Source organism: Antechinus flavipes, chromosome 3, assembly GCF_016432865.1.
Source record: "Antechinus flavipes isolate AdamAnt ecotype Samford, QLD, Australia chromosome 3, AdamAnt_v2, whole genome shotgun sequence".
NCBI lineage: Eukaryota > Metazoa > Chordata > Mammalia > Dasyuromorphia > Dasyuridae > Antechinus > Antechinus flavipes.
This window is the reverse complement of record NC_067400.1, coordinates 631,187,924-631,210,411: the sequence shown is the minus strand read 5'-3', so window position 1 is coordinate 631,210,411 and position 22,488 is coordinate 631,187,924. Positions and strand designations below refer to the sequence as shown.

The 22,488-nt window shown below is 37.0% G+C and overlaps 2 protein-coding genes across 5 annotated transcripts in view; one reads left to right on the top strand and one right to left on the bottom strand.

Annotated features, from left to right (window-relative positions):
• Positions 1 to 284: 284 nt before the first annotated feature.
• LOC127556748 (zinc finger protein ZFP2-like) overlaps positions 285 to 22,488 on the bottom strand; it is a 605,234-nt gene continuing 583,030 nt past the window's right edge. Inside the window, exons 3-4 of one of the 4 annotated variants that reach the window (XM_051990151.1) lie at positions 5,243 to 5,463; positions 285 to 833 (exon numbers count right to left, since the gene is read on the bottom strand). In XM_051990151.1, the coding sequence (XP_051846111.1) occupies positions 5,417 to 5,463 (47 nt within the window). In that variant the 3' untranslated portion in view covers positions 285 to 833; positions 5,243 to 5,416. Of the gene's footprint in view, positions 834 to 5,242; positions 5,464 to 10,367; positions 14,108 to 22,488 lie in introns of those variants that run through there. The other 3 variants (XM_051990152.1, XM_051990148.1, XM_051990150.1) reach the window with 3 other exon arrangements.
• On the top strand, positions 15,227 to 20,054 carry LOC127556778 (zinc finger protein OZF-like). The gene has a single exon (XM_051990207.1). The coding sequence runs from the start codon at positions 15,753 to 15,755 to the stop codon at positions 17,058 to 17,060; it is 1,308 nt and encodes a 435-aa protein (XP_051846167.1). The 5' UTR covers positions 15,227 to 15,752; the 3' UTR covers positions 17,061 to 20,054.

The window sequence follows — 22,488 nt, the reverse complement described above, 5'->3', positions numbered from 1 at the left end:
CGGGCTGTTGGGCGCTCCCCTCCTTCACAGCCTCTTCCCTCAGTATTAGGGGGCCCTCCTTTCTGGACCCCCATCGGTCTTCTTGGCTGGATCTTCATGGCGGTGGGACAAACAAAAAAGTTCAAGAGACGGGGTTTCTCGGTAACTGGCGATCTCAATAGCGATGGCTGCGCGATACTTAATAAAATGGCAAAGCAGAGAAGACTCTAAATACCCTTGGAGTGTGGGCAGTCCCCACAGGCACAAGTGAATTCTGATTGGTTAACTAGTAATGAGAGAAGGACTATTATTATGCGTTTATTCTAAGGAAGGGCTGGAGATGGCTCATCACTCTTGGATCCCGAGACTTCTCTGCTCCGGGAGAGTGGGAGTTCACCTCCACTCCCAGCCTGGGAGTGGTCCACAATGGACCCCAAGTCACCGAGATGTGATTATTTTTAAATTGGAAGTAAGATTTCTCAGTTGGATGTGGTCCCACATTGAGGAGACTCTGCTATCCAGAACACCCTTACCCCCGGCAACCTCATCTATCCACAATGCACTTGAGAGACTGGGATTCAAAGGGGGAAACAGGGAAGGAAAAATCTCCCCAATAATTGGGTATTTAGTAATCATTTATCCATCGCTCCAGCAACCCTGGCTTCCCTGAGGCTCTTAGCAGAGGCCCTAAGTCCAAGTTGCATAATACCTACTGGAATTGACCTGGATGAAGATCTGGCAAGAGAAACAAGAAGTGTCCTTCAGACATAGTAGAAACAAATTGAAGAGGGGGTGTCTCAGAAAAGCTAGGGAGGGGACCCGTCTAGGAGAAGAGCATGATGGAGCATCAGTGCCTGTAAAGAGTTCAGAAAGGAAGATGATTAAGAAAAAGCTGTTGCATTCATTTCATTTAATTTTAAGTTTGAATTTCCCCCTTCCTCCCTTCCACTCCCTCCCCTGACTTAGGGGAGGTCAACATTTGGCAAGATCTATAAGCATCTGTAAAACCGTACAATACATAATTCTGTTTATCGAATCTCTGGAAATGGAAAGCATCTTCCTTCAAGGATTCTTTGTAGTTGATTTGGGTGTATTTGATGCGGAGTCACTTGGTTGTTTACAGCTGCTCTTTGTATACAATGTTCTCTGGGTTCTGCTCTCTTCACTGTTCCTTATTTCCTGCAAGTCTTTCCAGGTTTTTCTAAACTAAGACAGCTCACTCTTCCTTACAGTACAGTAGTCTTCCATCGCCATTATATAAAACAACTTGTTCTGTCATGACCCGAACCCAGTTCTTTGCCACCACTAAGAGAGCTGCTGTCAATATTTTTAGACAAACTTTTCTTTTAGAACTTTTTATTAGTTTCTTTTTCTTTTCCCCTGATAGCCTTGGGAGGAGACCTTGTATGATTATTGTTGGGTCAAAGGGTAAGGGCAATTTTAGAACTTTGGGGCCATAGTTGCTCTCCAGAATGGTTGGTTCAGTTCACAGTTCCTCCAGTAGTAAATTAACACCTCAATTTTTCCAAATGCCCTCCAATCTTTATCATTGAACTTTACTGTCTACCTTTGCCAATGTGGGAGGTGTGAGATACCTCAAAGTTGTTTCTGTAATCATTAGTGATTTAGAACTTTTTTTTTCATGAAAAACTACCTGTTCATATCTTTTTGCCATTAATCTATTAAGCAATGACTCATATTCTTAAAATTTTTGACAGCTTCATACATTTAAAATATGACATGTATATCTAAGAAACTTTGTTGGGTTTTTTTTGGCCAATTTTCTGCTTTTCTCATAATCTTGACTTCATTCATTTTCTTTGTACAAAACCTTTTAAATTTAATGTACTCAAAATTACCCATTTTAATACCTCATAATGCTTTCTCTTTTTTATTCATGAATTTTATCCATAAGTCTGATCAATATTATGTTTTGGGTTTTCATTCATTTATACATCTAAATCATGCATCCAGTTCTACCTTATCTTAGTAAATGATTAGTCTACACCCAGTTTCTATCCGACTGCATTCTAGCTTTCCCAACAATATTTACTTGTTATTCTTTTCTCCAAAGCTTAAATCGTTGTATTTCTCAGACACAAGATTACTGTGTTTTGTATTTCTCTTTTCTACTGATCCACCTTTCTGTTTCTTAGGTAGTACCAGATAGTTTTGATAGTTACTGCCACATGATATAATTTAAGGTCTGGTATTGCTAAATCTCCTTTATATTTTTTCCATTAATTCCTTTTATATTCAGGACCTTCTGGTTTTTTTCCAAATGAATTTTTATTATTTTTTTCTAGCTCAATAAAATAATTTTTTAGCAATTTAATTAGGATGGCATTAAATAAGTATCAGATAAGTGTAGGTAAAATTGTTGTTTGTATTATATTGGCTCAATCCACCCACAAACAATCGATATTTCTGCAATTATTTAAATTTGACTTTATTTGTATAAAAAGTGTTTTATGATCAAATTCATATAGTCCCTGTGTTTGTCTTGGCAGTTATACTCTCTGCTATTTTATACTGTTTACAGTTATTTTAAGTATGTTATTACTTATTCTCTCTTCTTTGTTGTTGATATATAGAAATGCTGAGGATTTTTATGTGGGTTTATTTTATATCTTACTACTTTGCTAAAATTATTTATTGTTTAAACTAACTTTTTAATTAAATCTCCAGGATTTTCTTAGTAATATCTTTTTATCATTTGCAAAAAGAGACAGTTTATGATCTCATTGTTCATTCTGATTCCTTCCGTTTCCTTTTTTTTTCTTATCACTATTGCTAGCATTTCTAATACAATATTGAATATTAATGATAATGGACACTCTTGTATTACTCCTGATCTTGTTGGGAAGACTTCTAACTTATCCCCATTATTACTTTATGTTTGCTGATGATTTTAGGTAAATATTTCTTTTTCATTTATACCAATATTTTCAAGTGTTTTTAATAAGAATGAGCATTATTTATTTGTTTGTTTTTTGCCCAGGGTCACATAATTAGGGAGTGTTAAATATTTGAGATCAAATTTGAATCTCAGGGCTAGTGCTCTATCCATTGCATTAACTATAGCTGCCTCATGAGTTTTATATTTTATCAAAAAACTTTTTTCTGATTTAATATGATTTTTGGAAATGTTTGTTATTGATTTAACCCATTATATTAATAGTTTTTCTTATGTTAAACCATTTCTGGTATAAATCACACTTGATCAACAGTGATATATTGTGATATACTATTGTAGTCTCCTAGCTTCTTGTAGTATTTTATTTTGGATTTTTGTATCCATATTCATTAATGAAATTAGTGGAGAGTCTTTTTTTTCTGTTTTTAGGCTTCCTAATTTAGATATGAATACCATATTTGTTTCATATAAAAAGTTTGGTAGAACTCCTTCTCTGCCTATTTATTATTTCACATAATTTACTTAGTATTAGAATTATTTAATCTTTAAATATTTGGTAGAATTCACTTGTAAAACCATCTGGTGATAATTTTTTCTTAAAGAGCTCATTTATGGTCTATTTAATTTCTTTTTTCTAAAATAGGTTTATTTGGATATTTTATTTCCTCTTCTGTTTAATCTAGGCAGCTTATATTTTTATTTAATTTTTTGGCCAAGTAATGGGGCAAAATGACTCCCCATATCCTCCCAAAGGTCCCAGGACAGCTTCCACACCTTTACCATTGGGTCGTACTTGCTCTACCTTCATAACTCAGCCATAGTAGTCCTTTGGAAGGGGAATTCTTAATCAGGGGTAAAGAAGCTATATCTGTTCTCATCCCATCTGGGATCTCCAGGCCTTTCTTGTGGGGGTTGCTTTCAGAGGATGGGACTGAAGAGAAGAAAAAAATGAAGGGGGGAAGGAGCCCTTCATTTCCTACTCTGACCTTCCCTGCCTCCCTCTCCTGTTGGTTGGGGTTTATCCCTGAAGGGCGTTACCACTGGCCTTATAACTGCTCTGGGACCTCAGGCCCTGGAGATACATGTAGACCAGCCCAGAAGGAGAAAGGAAAGACATCTCCTCCTCTGTGATTCTTGTCCCTCTTCAGCTCAGCCTTCAGAGGACCAAGGCCTGGCCCAAGCAAGGAGCCTGGAGCCAGAAGGAATGGCCCTTGGGACCCAGAGACCCCCAGCCCAGGTGAGTGCCATCCAACCCCGGGTCTGACCAGCATCTGCCAGTGGGGCCATCTCCACCGACATAGAGGATGGTCTTTGAGGCTGTCTGTGCCTTAGCTGTGGATCATTTCTTTTACAAATATTGCTATAAAATTAAATGTGGTTGTAACCCCACTTCCTTGCTCTCCTTCTGTGTTCTGAAGCACTTATTTCTCTCAAGCACTAACTTCCCCTCCCTCCTGGTTGCTGCCCTTCATGTGTTTGTTAGGTTCTTCCTCATTACAAGTGACTGATATGGGCAATCATGTCCCTCATTGGTCCCTCTCCATAGGTTTCATGGCTTTCCTCCCTTTCTGCATACCTAGCCCTCCTTCCATTACAGGGGAATCCCCCCCTTTCTGTTTCCTGTGGCCAAGTTTTCCCCTGTAGCAACTGAAGGTCAAGGAAAACCCTTTGTTTATGGGTCTTGTCTGGACAGGGCTGGAGCAGGGCCCTGAAGGCCAGGTTCAAGCAGAAAATGGGGCTGGAGGTGTGCTTTAAAGGGACAGAGGGATTCCAGGATGGAGGGAAGCAGAAGGATCGGCACACAGAGACAGCCAATGGGGCCAATGGAGCAAGAAAGGCTGGAGGGGAAGCAGAGTCTGATGGGGCTGAGAGAACTGGGGACCAGGTTGTATGGGGCCTGAGCCACAGAGGTAAATGGGAAAGGACCAGTGGAGTGTGGACGGTAGGCCAGAGTGGTGAGGAGGCCATGGCAAGCGGGGCAGACAGAGGATGGAGATGGTTATTCCGTGCCAGGCACAAGAGCTGTTGGATTAGAAAAACCCTGGGATGCAGGAACTCTTACTAGCCTCATTTTGCAGCTAAGGAAACTGAGGCAAGCAGATTTAGTGGCTTCCCCAGGGTCTCACAGGTCTTGCTTCTCTGAGGTCGGAGATGAAGTCAGGTCTTTGAGTTCCTGGCTCAGTTGTCTCCCTGCCACAAGCTTAACTTCTGATACTAGAACTTGTTTGTTTTCCCTTAAAAAGGCACTGAGACCTGAAAGTCCTCCAAGCTTGGTGGCTGGGCATTAAAAGCTCCATGGTCTCCTGATTTCCTATCGCCATAGTCCAGATGTGTCCAGATGCTCACCTGATGTGATGGAAACCCGTGGGGGCTTCCCTGAGCTGAGGCTAGTTGGGGAGATCTGGTAACAACCTTCAATGATGATCATTCCAGCCTTCCAATGTGGAGAAGAGCAGAGGGCCCAGAGCTGAGCCTTGGGGAATATGCTCCATTCTGGGCTGTAACGTGGTTGCTGGGCCATCATGGCAGACCTGGAGGAAGTGACCAGACACTGAAGTCCCAGATTCCTGCAACCAGATGAAAAATGAGGGGATTTGTGAACTGACCCTGCCCTTAATTGGGAGCCCCCCCCAATGATGCTAAAGAAAGCATTTGAAGGAATGGGAAAGGAAAGAGGTTTGGGAGAGCTTCTTTTGGAAGTAAGCTAGGGATTCAATTATACAAATAGAACATAAAGCAGATGTTTTAACGAATAATGACAAAGATCACGCACAGGAAAGGGGATTGCTCTAAAACAATAGGATATCTGAAAAAGTGAATCACATGATTGATTCTACTACAAATGGGAGAAAATTAAATGGAAAAATCAAACCTACTAAAAGCATTGGTCAAACACGAGTCTATGTGGAGCAAGTGGGAAAAATAAATGATCCCTCCCAATTATTGAGATATTTGCATATTTTATTTTTCATGAATTGTCTGTGTCTTTCCTATGAATCAGCTCAATTGTTAACCCTAATTAATAAAATATTACATTTTTAATAAAGGATTCCTCCTATTCCCTAGCATCATTACTCTTATTCTGTTTCACATCTTCTTAAAAGTTTTCCACCGGTGATCCCTTTTTGCCCAAGGAATAGGAACATGATCCTGTCTTGAATCTGAGCGAGGTGTTTCTGGCAGTGATCCTATGTGCACAGTGTAAAGTGCACATGTTGTGTTTTCAGAACCAAGGCTTCAGTAAAGTTGCAAAATACAGCATGAACAAGTGCTGCCAGGAACAGTTCTGATTCATTATTAATTTTTGGTCATTGCATTCAGAAACCATTTACTATTGCCAAATTTTTCATGATCCCTCCTCTCAGTTACATGCCTGACCCCAACCCACACTTTAAGCAGCTTTGTTCTATGTAACTAAATATTAAAATGAATGAATATATTCCATTACCAAGGGAAAGCAATCATAAAGTAAAAATATAAGGTTTTTTTGGCTGTGACATATCGAACTCAGTGTTACCTTAAACCTCCTATATTACAATAGATAATCCTTCACTTGATTACCAAGAAACAGACTAGCCCAGAGTGTGAGTAATGTCTCTTAAGAACTGTTTCTTACGTTACCTTAATCTAAATAAGATTTTTTCTCATCTTTTTAAAGAAATTAATCATAATTCCTTTTTCTTTATTCTCTCTTCAGGGATCAGTGATAATGTTCTTTCCTCAGAATACACAACCCTTGCCAGCGTCTCACACACTATTCATTTTGTGTTTTTTTTTTTTTTTTGTTGTTGTTGTTTTGTTTTTTTGTTAACGTATCACTTAGGACATTTTTGCTAAGGAGGAATTTCCCATCACCTTTTCTCTTTCTTCTCCGCAGTCTCGTATCCTACTGATAGAACACAGACCTCCCCGATTCCATAGGGAGAAGCATTTAATAATAAGACATTTCTCCAACTTCTGTTTCTCCAACTGATGCTCACTTCAAATATAAAATGCGTTTTCCCACATTTCATTGGGTTGTTAGTTACATGGTTTCAGGTGTGGGCTCTGAGATGCACAAAGATTATATGAGTTTTGGACAAATTTCCAGTGTTTCAGTTGCCTCAGATTTGATGGAACTAGAGGAATTCTGAAATCTCTTTCTGTACTCGATCTTTTTTTGTTGTTGAGGCAATTGGGGTTAAGTGACTTGCCCAGCTGGGAAATGTGAAGTGTCTGAGGTCGGATTTGAACTCAGGTCCTCCTGAGTTCAGGACTGCTCTATCCACTGCGCCACCTAGCTGTCCCTGCACTCAATCTTGTGATTTTTGATGGTTTAGGAGTCAGTGACCTTCAAGGATGTGGTGGTGGACTTCACCGAGGAGGAGTGGGGCCTTTTGGGCCCTTCTCAGAAAGAGCTGTACAAGGAGGTCATGCTGGAGAATTTCAAGAATCTGCTCTCTGTTGGTAAGGACCATTTCCTCTGGTAACTCTGAGGTTCTAAGTGACTAGCTCATTGCTCTTAATTTTGTCAAAAAAAGAATAGATTTATCCTTATTCTTCTTTCATTCTTCCCTCAAATTCCAGGCCAGGTGGTAGAAAGGAAGGGGAAGAGAATTAGCTTTTATATATACTTGTTTTGAATGTGAAACACAACCAAGTACTTGATGATCATTATCATTTGACCTTCACATTCTATAGCCCTGTACTATTACTATTACCCTACTATTGTCTCCTTTTCCTAGTTGAGGGTGCTTAGGCAAACATCACTTGCCCAAGAATACAAAGCTACCATGTGGCCGAGGTTCGAATTGTCTTTCTGACTCCAGGTTCTGGCCTCTTACTGCACAATTAACTGCCTCTAACTTCTAGATAACAGTAACATTGAGATGAACCCTTCCTTCTATGAAAAAAGGTCAACAAAAAAGGAATTTCCTGATTCTCAGGGGGCGGCAGGGTCTTTGCCCCCTCCACAGATCCCCACAATGAGTCCCCTGGAAGGCATCCTTGGGGCGCCCTGTGGACACTGTTTGCTTGCACATGCTTTTCCCTATGGAGGCCCAAATCGTACCTCTCTTTCCATCCTCATCCCTCCCTTATTCCATTTTCCCAGGGCTTCCAATTCTTAGAGAAGATCTGATCTCCCCTCTTGAGTATGGGGAAGTGGGGTTGCCAGAGCAGAGAGGCTGGAGGAGCTCTTGTCCAGGTGAGTGAGCTGGCAGCAGGTGGTATTCTGTATCAGGTGGACAGCAGCAGGGCCTGAGAGGCCTCGGGGGTGTTGGAGTATAGGACACTTACCTGAGACCAGGACTTCTCAGCAGTGTTCCCGTGGGCCAGTCACTGACCCTCTGAGCACCAGCTTCCTGGCCTAGAATGTGGTGGAGGTGGCAGAACTGTTGGCTTGCAGTTCCTTTCTGATGATAAAATTATGCTGCTATAATTAATTGTCATAACAAAATCCATGTGATAAGAATGTACCCATATCCTAAACAGTCCCATCTCAGAAAAAGAAATAGAACAAACTATCAATCAACTCCCTAAGAAAAAATCCCCAGGACCAGATGGATTTACATGTGAATTCTATCAAACATTTAAAGAACAATTAACTCCAATGCTAAATAAACTATTTGAAAAAATAGGGATTGAAGGAGTCCTACCAAACTCCTTTTATGACACAGACATGGTACTGATACCTAAACCAGGTAGGTTGAAAACAGAGAAAGAAAATTATAGATCAATCTCCCTAATGAATATTGATGCTAAAATCTTAAATAAAATATTAGCAAAAAGATTACAGAAAATCATCTCCAGGATAATACACTATGACCAAGTAGGATTTATACCAGGAATGCAGGGCTGGTTCAATATTAGGAAAACTATTAGCATAATTGACTATATCAATAACCAAACAAACAAAAATCATATGATCATCTCAATAGATGCAGAAAAAGCATTTGATAAAATCCAACATCCATTCTTAATTAAAACACTTGAGAGCATAGGAATAAATGGACTTTTCCTTAAAATAGTCAGGAGCATATATTTAAAACCATCAGTAAGCATCATATGCAATGGGGAAAAACTGGAACCTTTCCCAGTAAGATCTGGAGTGAAGCAAGGTTGCCCACTATCACCATTATTATTCAATATCGTATTAGAAACACTAGCCTCTGCAATAAGAGTCGAGAAAGATATTAAAGGAATTAGAGTAGGCAAGGAGGAAACCAAACTATCACTCTTTGCAGATGATATGATGGTATACCTAGAGAACCCCAGAGATTCTACTAAAAAGCTATTAGAAATAATTCATAATTTTAGCAAAGTAGCTGGATACAAAATAAATCCCCATAAATCCTCAGCATTTTTATACATCACCAACAAAATCCAACAGCAAGATATACAAAGAGAAATTCCATTCAAAATAACTGTTGATAGCATAAAATATTTGGGAATCTATCTACCAAAGGAAAGTCAGGAATTATATGAGCAAAATTACAAAAAAGTTTCCACACAATTAAAGTCAGACTTAAATAATTGGAAAAATATTAAGTGCTCTTGGATAGGCCAAGCGAATATAATAAAGATGACAATACTCCCTAAACTAATCTATTTATTTAGTGCTTACCAATCAGACTTCCAAGAAAATATTTTAATGATCTAGAAAAAATAACAACAAAATTCATATGGAACAATAAAAAGTCGAGAATCTCAAGGGAATTAATGAAAAAAAAATCAAATGAAGGTGGCCTAGCTGTACCTGATCTAAAATTATATTATAAAGCAGCAGTCACCAAAACCATTTGGTATTGGCTAAGAAATAGGTTAGTGGATCAGTGGAAAAGGTTAGTTTCACAAGACAGAATAGTCAACTATAACAATCTAGTGTTTGACAAACCCAAAGATCCTAACTTTTGGGATAAGAATTCATTATTTGATAAAAACTGCTGGGATAACTGGAAATTAGTATGGCAGAAATTAGGCATGGACCCACACTTAACACCATATGCCAAGATAAGATCAAAATGGGTCCATGATCTAGACATAAAGAACGAGATTATAAATAAATTAGAGGAACATAGGATAGTTTATCTCTCAGACTTGTGGAGGAGAAAGAAATTTGTGACCAAAGATGAACTAGAGACCATTACTGATCACAAAATAGAAAATTTCAATTATATCAAATTAAAAAGCCTTTGTACAAATAAAACTAATGCAAACAAGATTAGAAGGGAAGCAACAAACTGGGAAAACATCTTCACAGTTAAAAGTTCCGATAAAGGCCTCATTTCCAAAATATATAGAGAACTGACTCAAATTTATAAGAAATCAAGCCATTCTCCAATTGATAAATGGTCAAAGGATATGAACAGACAATTTTCAGATGATGAAATTGAAACTATTACCACTCATATGAAAGAGTGTTCCAAATCACTCTTGATCAGAGAAATGCAAATTAAGACAACTCTGAGATACCACTACACCCTGTCAGATTGGCTAAGATGACAGGAAAAAATAATGATGAATGTTGGAGGGGATGTGGGAAAACTGGGACACTGATGCATTGTTGGTGGAGCTGTGAACGAATCCAACCATTCTGGAGATCAATCTAGAATTATGCCCAAAAAGTTATCAAATTGTGCATACCCTTTGATCCAGCAGTGCTACTACTGGGCTTATACCCCAAAGAGATACTAAAGAAGGGAAAGGGACCTGTATGTGCCAAAATGTTTGTGGCAGCCCTGTTTGTAGTGGCTAGAAACTGGAAATTGAATGGAAGCCCATCAGTTGGAGAATGGCTGGGTAAATTGTGGTATATGAATGTTATGGAATATTATTGTTCTGTAAGAAATGAGCAGCAGGATGAATACAGAGAGGCTTGGAGAGACTTACATGAACTGATGCTAAGTGAAATGAGCAGAACCAGGAGATCATTACACACTTCGACAATGATATTGTATGAGGATGTATTCTGATGGAAGTGGATTTCTTTGACAAAGAGACCTAACTCAGTTTCAATTGATAAATGATGGACAGAAGGAGCTACACCCAAAGAAAGAACACTGGGAAACGAATGTGAACTATCTGCATTTTTGTTTTTCTTCCTGGGTTATTTTTACCTTCTAAATCCAATTCTCCCTGTGCAATAAGAGAACTGTTTGGTTCTGCAAACATATATTGTATCTAGGATATACTGCAACATATCTAACATATATAGGACTGCTTGCCATCTAGGGGAGGGGATGGAGGGAGGGAGGGGAAAAATCGGAACAGAAACGAGTGCAAGGGATAATGTTGTAAAAAAATTACCCTGGCATGGATTCTGTCAATATAAAGTTATTATTAAATAAAATTTAAAAAAAAAAGAAAAAAGAATATATCCATAAAAACAGGAGAGTAACAACATGTTATATATAACTAAAGGAATTGCAGAAAGAGAAAAAAAGACCCATATACCCGACACAGAATGATAGTTGCTGAGTTTTTCCTTGTAAAGATGATGCCCATGTATTGGGAAATGACTGAAGAAGTCTTGATTTAAGAATATAATGAGAGGGGCAGCTAGGTGACACAGTGGATAGAGCACCAGCCCTGAAGACAGGAGGACCTGAGTTCAAGTCTTACCTCAGACACTTAACAATTCCTGGCTGTGCGATCCTGGGAAAATCGCTTAACCCTGATTGCCTCAGCAAAAAAAAAAAAAAAAAGAATATAATGACAGATTATGAAGCCATAAGAAATGAGGAAAAGCACAGCATCAGAAGAATTGTCTGAACTGATGTAGGGAGAAGCAAGCAGAACCAGGAGATGGGTTTATTCTGTAGCAATATTTATTGATGCAAGGAATAATCATGACTCTGGAAAGGTGATTCCCCAAATCTTTTGTTCTCATAACTCTTTTCCAGAACAAAAAGAAAATGTGTTTTACAATCCTACCTACCCTTGGTGATTTATTCTATTTCTCATAATAGTTTAAATGTTTACATCAACTGCTTAGTATAATGACCTGGATAACTTATCCCACAAAAATCCAAATGAATACTTTCATTCTCTGTGTGATCATAAAATATAAACTTTTATTCTACTTCAAATTTTGAAAATTGACTGTAGGGCTTTTAATAAGAATTTTTTAAAAATATCCATTCAGGCTTCATGCTTACTATTACTTGCAACAATTCAATTCAGATTTGTTTTTACAGATTTTGGTGAATAGATATAGTATTTTTAAATTTTTTTTTATTTTGCTGAGGCAATTGGGGTTAAATGACTTGTCTAAGGTCACACAGCTAGGAAAGTTTTAAGTGTCTGAGACCAGATTCAGATCCTGACTTCAGGGCTGATCCTCTATCCACTGCGCCACCTAGCTGCCCTTAGGAATAGTATCTTTAATCAAATAAATTACAACTTTGGAAAGGTTGAACAGAACATATTATATGAAGTTAATATCCATACTTTTCATGTTATGAAAAAAAGCTAGAACAAAAGGGAAAAACCACGAGAAAGAAAAAGCAAAGAAAAAAAAGGTGAAAATAAGTATTCTATAATCCTCATTCAATCTTCAGTTTTCTCTTTAGATGCAGATGACATTTTATATCCCAAGTCTATTAAAATTGTCTTGGATCACTGGATGCTAAAAAGAGCTAAATCTATCATAATTGATCATCACAGAATCTTGCTCTTACTGTGTGCAGTGTTCTGGTTCTGCTCACTTCACTTAGTTCATGTAAGGCTTTCCAGGCCTTTCTGAAATCAGCCTGCTCATTATTTCTTATAAAACAATAATATTCAATTACATGCATACCATAACATGCATATAACCAGGCATTTCCCAGTTGATGGACATCCACTCAATTCCCATTCTGTAGCCCTTTGGGTATAGTTCCAAATTGTTCTCCAGAATTTGGATCAATTCACAACTCCACCAATAATGCATTAGTGTCTCAGTTTTCCCATATCGCCTTCAACATTTATCATTATCTTTTCCTGTCATCTTAGTCCATCTGACAGCAGCATTTTTTTCTTGGTGTTAATTGTAACTCAAGTTATGCCCCCCCCCAATATGGTGTTAATTGTAAGTCAAAATTAGCACAAGCAGCAGAGAATTGATCCATACTCCATTGCATCTCAGCTTCAGAGGCTGCATGGAGTGTATAATCATCTGTGCACCAAAAAAATCATATTGTACTTTAGACCTGCTCTGTAAACTTTAAAAATTAAATAATTTATCATCCATCTGCTTGCTGATCTGGCCTGGATGCTATGTTCTTCCTCATTGAAAGCGTCTGACATCATGACTGAAAACATCATGCCAAAAAGCATGGGAGCAAGCACACAGCCTTGTTTCACTCTATTGGTGACTGGGAAAGTATAAAAGCCTTGTCCATTATTCAGAACCAGAGCAAACATGCCGCCGTGAAATTGGCACACGAAACTGATTTTCGGGGCAACCAAATTTTGACATAATTTTCCCTAAGCCCTCACTGCTGACAGCATCAAAAAACTTGATCAGATTGACAGATGTTCTGCTTCTGTGTAGATCTCTGTTCTGCTTCTGGCATTTCTCCTGGAGATTTGCTCACTTCTCCCTACATTAGTTCAGACAATTCTTCCCACACTTCTCTGACACTGCACTTTTCCTCATTTCTTATGGCTCCATAATCTTTCATTATATTCTTAGACCATGATTTCTTCAGTCATTTCCCAATACATGGGCAGCAAACACTATATCAGCCATTCTTCAGCCCTTCCTGAAGTCACACTGCTTCTCAGGTAGATGACCATCTTCCAGGTAAAGGATCAGCCTACTGAGGAGGACTCTGGCAAGAATATTGTCATCAATGACTAAGAGAAAGACACCCCTGTGATTGTCACAAGATAATCTAATTTCTTTACCTTTATGGAGATGAACAATGGGCACCCTTGAATTCCTAAGGGATAATCTCTCTTGTTGAGAAATGAAAAAAAATTTTAGCCCCCAAATCACTCAACAAATAATAGTTGTTACTATAGAAAATATTTATTTCTCTTGAATAATAACAAGTAGTATATGAAGGTAAATATGCTTGGAGTTGATTTGTATAATTGCTTTTAAAAAATACATATAAAATGATCTTTGTAAGGAAAGAACTCCAGATGTAACTTTCTTTTTTCCACTCCTGGAACACTGTTTATTCTCTCACAAAAACTCTATGGATAGACTGAACTGGGTTGCCAACCAATTCCTTTGAAAATCTGCTAAATAAAAGAATAGCAACATAAGCAGAAGAGAAGTTCAAATAAGGAGGTAGCCTTAACACTCTAATGAGAGGCAATGTAAGGTCTGTTTCTGTAGAATGTGTGTGATAATCTAAGAGTTCAAGATGGATTGTAATGTCTAGTGATTATGTTTTCAAAAAACTTACCATCTACCCTAAAAGGCTACAAACATGTACCTTCTTGATGTGATGATTAAATGTTGATTAAAATGACAAGGTAGCCCTCCGCTGTATACTTGTGGTCATCCATCAGGAGATGATTTGTGCTTGTATGTCAGACTTTCATTGTAGTGTGAAAACAATTTGAGAATTGGTTGAGAAATCAAAACAATGTTACACTTCAGATTTGCTCAGTGACTAATGTAACACCAAAATCATTTTGTACCTCATCATAACAGTTTGGAATCACTATAGAAACCTATTTTTTCCCTCAAATATGCACATGCTCATTGCCCATAGAAAAAATATCTCAATCAGAAAACTGGGTGATTCTTTACCATATAAGGTACCATTAAAGAATTTTTAGCAAAAACATCATCATGAATATCCAAGGTTTGATGAACTATTAAATGGGCCAGGGTAGTAGTGAATCATGCTGTTCACTTCCTAAGAGAAGTAGCAAGGACTCAAGATTATAGTAGATAATGCCCTAATATGAATATTTAGTAGATGTACAGTAAGTGACACAATATCTTTGGATCTGAATAGAATATCAGAAAAGTTGGATTTATAGTGAATCTTATTACATGAGAGTGACAGAAAGCAAATCTTGATTTCTCAGCTCAGCATAGGAAATTTACTAAAAATGACTGTGATAGTGTATCCAAGCTGATCAGTACAGAATAGCAGAAAGATGACTTGTAAATTGCCAAAATGTATAAGTATAATCAACAAGAGGCATTTGAAGAAAGAAAATGTAATAAAGAAAAACCATCTAATATTGGGGACAGAGTACCCTAAGTCACAGGGTTTCAGACTCAGCTGCAGCTCAGTTACTCTGAAGCTCATGTCCTGAGTTGTGAATATTATGAGAATACTGGGCTTTCCCATGTATTTGTTGTGAGGAGCCAGTATTACTGTTTCTGTGAAGCTCTTTCTAACATAAACCATTTTTGTGACCAAATAGCATATCCAAAGACTGGTTCTGCCTGTTTAAGTTTGAAAAGTTCTCTTTTTAATTGGGGAAGTAGAACATAAATCAGTTGACTTTTCACTATCAGAAGAAAGAACACATGTTTGTGTATATGTACATCTCTGTGAATATATAATCATTTGTTTTCTTCAGTTTTAGAGACCAGGTTTGAAGTAAATGGAATGACTACAAAGCAGATTATTTTTGGGGGAGAATCTCACCAGCAAAGATTCATAAATGATGATGCCTCTGCCTTCAATTTAAGGGAAATCGGTGGCTCAAATATGAAAGGAGATAAAAATTCAAAGCATTGGCATGAATTTGAAAAAACTGGGAATATATCCAGACAGTCTTCAGCCCTAAGTCACTGTAAGAAAATGACCTCACGGAATGAGCACTTTCAGATAATGAATATAGCAAAGGTTTTCCTGAACAAGAAAAAGTCCTTTTTCAATCCCCTGAAAAGCAAATATATCAAGATAATCCATGGGAAATGGCCATCAACTGGGGTTCAGACCTCCTTAGACATCAAAAAAATACTGGAGAAATGCTTTCTGTTAATGATAAAAATAAGGTCTTCAGTCAGAACTCTAAGCTCATTACTCATCCAAAAATTCACATTAGAAAGGACCCTAATGAATATAATGAATATGAACCAACCTTATTCCATCACTCATCTTTTCCTTATCATCCTAGATTTCATACTGTACTGAAGCCATATGCATATAATCAGTGTGAGAAGACCTTTGATTCCAACTCAGATCTTAATAGACATCAGAAGATTGACACTGGAGTGACATTTTATAAATGTAATGAATGTGGGAAGGGTTTCTGCTACAGATCACTCCTTATTGGCCATCAGAGAATTCACACTGGTGAGAAACCTTTTGATTGTAATCAATGTGGAAAGGTTTTTAGACAGATGCTGCATCTTTCTTTACAGCAGAGAATCTGTGGTAGAGAGAAACCTTATCACTGTAATCAATGTGGAAAGGCTTTCCAATTTAACTCCCATCTTGCTGTACATCAGAGAATTCACACTGGAGAGAAGCCTTATGAATGTAATCTTTGTGTAAAAACTTTCACATATGGCTCTAGTCTTGTTAAACATCAGAGAATCCACACTGGAGAGAAACCTTATATATGTAAACAGTGTGGGAAGGCTTTCCGATTCCGCTCCAGCCTTACTGATCATGAGAAAATCCACACTGGAGAGAAGCCTCATGAATGTAGTCAATGTGGAAAGGCTTTCCGACAGAGCTCTAATCTTGTTGCACATCAGAGAATCCACACTGGGGAGAAACTTTATGAATGTAATCAATGCGGAAAGGCTTTCACACAGAGCTCCAGTCTTGCTGCACATCAGAGAATCCACACAGGAGAGAAACCTTTTGAATGTAAACAGTGTGGAAGAGCTTTCACAAAGAGCTGTAGTCTTGCTGATCATGAGAAAATACACAGTGGAGAGAAACCTTATAAATGTAATTACTGTGGAAAGGCTTTCACAGTGAGGGGCAATCTTGCTAGACATCAGAGAATCCACACTGGAGAGAAACCTTTTGAATGTAAACAATGTGGAAAGGCTTTTACCCAGAGTTCGAGTCTTGCTGCACATCAGAGAATCCATACTGGGGAAAAACCTTTTAAATGTAAACAGTGTGGAAAGGCTTTCATAAAGAGCTATAGTCTTGCTGATCATGAGAAAATCCACAATGGCGCAAAACCTTATGAATGTAACCACTGTGGAAAAGCTTTCACAGTGAAGGGCAATCTTGCTAGACATAAGAAAATCCACACCTGATAGAAATCTTTTGAATGTAATCAGTGTGGAAAAGCTTTCAAAGAGCTCCAGTTTTGCTAAGTTTTAAAAAATCCACACTGTTTTGAGAAAATGTATGAATGTAAATAATGCAGACTTTCACAAAGTGTTCCAGTTTTACTGCACATCAGAGAAGTCACAGTGGGAAAAAACTCCACGAGTGTCGTGAATGTGGCTTAACTTTGAGTTACTACTCAAGTTATTTTAAGGGAAGAGAATTCACACTGCAGTGAAACTTTAGGAGTATAATCAATATAGTAAAGCCTTTAGGCAACAATCATCTCTTACTTTATATTTGAGAATTTATGTTTACATAGAAATCTCATCTCTATCATGAATGAAGAAAAGCATTTAAATGGGAGTTCAGGACTTGTTCAGTATTATAAAATTCATTTTGATGACTGGCTTTGTGTTAACTCATTGTGGGAAGACTTTCAACCAGAGGTCATCTATCATTTCTATCAGAAGATTCATTGGAGAAGCCTTACAAATGTGCTCATGGAATTGTGCTTTTCTCTGGAGAAGAGTGATCAGCAGACAACAATATTTATATGAAAGAATACAAAATCACTGGTTATAGGAAGGACTTTCCCTAAATCTCATTGTTGATTCCCTTGGAGAATCATGTTGGAGATAAAACTTACATATCTAATTAACAAGGGAAGGCCTCTTGCTGAAGCACAGATGACATTGGACCTCTCAATAGAAGAGACTTCATTAAACATCTCAAATTTCATACTGTCCATAAAACCCTATATATGTAATGATTTTTTCTTTGAAATCTTAATGTTTATTGTCACCATTCATCAATTGTTCTCAACATTATAGACTATCATTTCTTCAACCATTGCCCAATTGGTATTCACTTTGTTCCCTGTTGTTTGCTAGCACATCCTTGTATAAATGTTTTGGTGATTGTTGAACATTTATCACTGTAATGCTTTCTTTAAGCAGCTAAGTGGTGCAGTGGATAAAGTGATGTGCTTAGAGCCACAAGACCTGAATTCCAGTTTGATCTCTGCTACTTACTGTGTGTCTCTGAGTAAGTCACATAACCTATTCCAGCCTGAGTCTCCCCATATGTAGAACGAGAATAAGAGCATCCAACTTCCAGTGTTGGTGTAAGCAATTAGTGAGCCTTTATTTGTAAAATGCTTTTCAAGATTTTGATTATGGAAATGCTAGCTTTTTCAGTGACTGTTATTCTTTGGATCATTAGTCTCATGGTAAAATCGGTAGGTTGATACATAGGGAGAGTTTTAGTTGCTTTTATTTTCATTCAGATTGATATTCAGAACAGAGTAGAGGAAGACATTAACTGTAATGGAAGGGCATAGATTTAGAATCAGGGAAAACTTGTGTTCAAATCCTGACTCAGATTCCCCCTCGATCTCTGAGTCTGGGCAAGGAACAGCTTCTCTGTGCCTTACTTGATTTATCTCAAAATGAGGAGAGTGGGTTTGATGGTTCTTTCTCACTCTAAATATGTATTCTCATCAAGCATATGAGAATGTTTGTTTCATTCCCACCACCTCTTCTAATATTACAGGGAAAGAGCCCTAGGAAGACCAGATCTGAACTAATACAAGAAAATGGTAGTCATCCAAACGATTCTGTCCTATTTACATAAAGATCTTGAGAAACTGAAAAAAATTGGTGTAATGTATAAAAGAAAATGAGTATAGTAATCTTGTGTTCAATTAAAGACCTCTACTATGGGGCTCGTACTTATTAATCAGCATAAAATAACCAGAAGTTAGTCTAGCAGAAAGCACATATGGGCTAGCATCTCACATTGTTGACTAAGATGATCTCTTAATGAACATATGATTTAGACATAAAAAAAAATCATGTCAAAAAAAAAGAAAAGAAGAGAAACCAGGAAGGAGACTTACTTATGGATAATTGAAGAATTCATCTCCAATCAATGGACAGAGAACTCAGAAAATAAAATCAGCAATTTTCATAATATAAAAAGAACAGTACATCTAAAATATTAAAAGTAGCAATTAATTGGGAAATAGATTTGTAGCAAGTTTCCTTCATGAAGCACCTATCTCAAAGGTATATAAAGAAGCAGTAACTGTATATACAAAGATATATAAAAATGATCAAACGCTATGAATAGGGAATTTTGAAAGGAAGAAATGCAAATTATCAACCAGTCTTTGGAAAAACTACATCTGTAATTATTAATTGAAATCACTAATAATTAGACTTTCAAATTGATAAAAAAAAAAATGAGAAGCACAGATGTAGGAGTTTTTTTCCTTTTTTACCTAGAAGAGAGCAAATCAGTGAGAAATCAGTGTAATTTTAAGCAATTTTAAGGAAAAATGCTGCAAATCAATAATTAAATGAGTGCAAATTAAATTAACTCTCAGGCTCTACCTATTCACCATGCAATTGACAAACATGACCCAAAAAAGTGTTGGAATGACTGAGGAAAAATTAATTGACTGTTGATATTGTGAATTTCTCCCCAAATCATGAAAGTGGGTACACTCTGATTCAGCAATACCGATAGAGATACTTCAGTAGAAAAAAGAACCCAAGTGCACAAAAACATTGACACTAACTTCTTTTATATTAAAGAACTAGAAAGTAAGATGTCATGTCCTATACTAGGGCAATAGTAGAACAAATTCTGGTATGTGAATATTTTAGAAGAATGAAATATCACAAAATACAGGCAATTTTGGTCAAATCCAAGAAGATTTGTATAAACCAATATAGATTAGAAGGAACAATTGATAATAGCACCATTGTGAAAGCCAACAACTTGGCAAGATGTTGGACCCCTTATTGGGGGATGGATATAAGCTATAGAGTAAAAAGTACATTCTGGGCAATGGACAGTGATAATTGGTTTTCCTTCACTATGTGATTTCATCAAAAATATTTTGTTTGTTGATTTTTTTCCCCTTTTGGATAGGGAAAGTTGGCAATGTGAAGTAGACTAGGAATAAGATTGTCCTTCCCCACCTCCCTCCAAATGTCAAAATAATAAGGCAACCAGTGCTTATCATGCTAGGCCTGAATTCAGAAAGAATCATTTTTATGAGTTCAAATCTGGCCTCAGTTTCTCATCTGTAAAGTGATCTGGAGAAGAAAATGGCAAACCACTCTAGAAAATGAGTTCCCAAAGAATCAGACATAAGTGAATAACAACAATAATATACTCAAGAAGACCAGAAGGAATGAGAATAGCTTTGAAAGTGGCATGTTAGATGTTTTAGTATTCAAAAAAAGGAAGTCAAACTTTTATATTAGAACTTCCTTTCATGTATGATTCTCTTTCTATTTTATGGTATATAGAGACTGTTCCTTTTAGTTCATATTTGTGAATTTCAGTTTTAAAATCACACATTGATGGTTTCTTCTTTGTCATTTTTGCCAATTTTAAAGGCATGACAAGAAATGGCAAAATTATTTTCATGACTTTCTTATCACTTTTGCTTTGGAGCATGTTTTCATGTGTCATTTATGATTGTCAGGACTTTGGAAAACTTGCTTTCTTTTCAAAACTCATCTATCAGCAATGTCTCCAGGTACTTGCGGGTGTTGGTTTTCTCCATATTCTGGATATGAATTACTTTTCTTGGCTGTTTTCATATAATATTTAATATGTTCTTGACTCTAATTTGATCTTCCTTTATGTTACTCAAACATTTACATTTTATGTAAATTAAAAGTTAGAATTATCTATTTTTTAAATCTATCATCTTAGCTAGATATTCTCCCAGCCACAGTTGTGAAAAGTACCTGGGTATTTTTTTCTTTTTTGAAAAAAAATTATAAAATCAAGAACAATTCCATGTGCTCTCCATATATTTCACCTTAAGAAGGGAAAAGAAAGCTCCATTACAAATATCTATAATCAAAGATAACATTCCTTCATTATTTTGTCCCAAAAGTATATTTGTAAAAGTTCCATGTAGTGGTCAGAAATCTGTTTATTCCTAAGTAATTCTCATTTAGAACATACCTTTTAGCTCTAGTCTTTCTGGTATGATGTTCAGGTCTATTTTTCTTTTTTACTTATCATTCTCTGAAACTAATTTAAGATTGAAACAGTGACATTAAAATTCTGTCACTTTTAACTTACTAAGTCTTGCAGTTCAGTTAATGTTTACATTATAAATTAAAACTAAGTTTTTTGCAGCGTAGACTTTTAGTAGTGGTATTGGTTGGCTTATCTGTGGCTCCTTTAAAATGTAGTTTCCTTGCTTATTTCTTTCGATATTTTTAATGATTATTTTTGCTTAGTATGATAGCACATTTGCAACTCCTGTTTTGTGGATTCACCCAATATCTAGTACAGCATACAAGGGAAACCCTGAGATAAACAAAGAAAGGATTACTCCTCTTTACACCAGTGGCTTTTCACAGAATAGGGGGAAATCAGTTTGGTAGCAGCAGGGGAACTTACCTTTAGCTGGTATAAATGGAAGTAGTACTGCAGGTCCCCAGCAGAACAAATACACAAGAGATTCACTAGAACATCACTGTGATTAAAGAAATTAATCATCCATCCCTTCCACATTCTTGATTTTCTCCATCTCCATTTGGATGTATCATGAATTGACATAAGAAATTAAATGGGGATTTGAGGAGTTTAACAGAAGCCCGGAAGGCCAGCTAATGATGGAGAAAAACTTTAGAAACTTGGAAATGCATAAAATATATGTATAGTATTATATATTGTAGATATATATGTATTGTATATATGTATAGTATATATATATATATGTATGTATATATATCATTGTATAGTAGGGGTAATATATGTATATTCATGTTTTGTAATATCAACTCAAATTTTACAATAAGGCACTATAGATACCCTAAAAAAGAAATAGAAAAATTCAGACTTTTTTGGTATGAAGGGAGGGCCAAAAACATTTTAGATTGATTTTCCAGATTGTGGGGAGAGCTGTGTCCTTAGCCCCTGTGATGTGTAAGAGATAACTGTGGGAATATAATGAATATAAATAAGCATCGTAAGTCCCACATTAACTGATGCAAAATTGATGTGGTGCAGCTCCTAGGGAGGGCGTGGCAATAACCCCAGAGCCACTTGGCCTTGGGAGGGATGTTGTTAGAAATGATGTCCTTCAGTTTGCTCTGTCTGATGAGGATGTTGAGCCCACTAACTGCCTGTTGGTCAGTGATGTTTCTGAGACTAATGAGCAAAAGTTGTGAAGTTCACTAAAAGTAACACAAGCACAGAACCAAATTGGGTGTTCCAATTTGGACCTAGTGACCTTTCCGGCCTAAAAACACATCTCCAGAAGCCACATACAACCCCCCAATTCTGCCCAGGGAACTATGGGTACTGCACTGTGCACAAAGTTGCAACCAGACCACTCCTCAATCTCTAGGCCATAAAATTAGTGTCAGTGACACG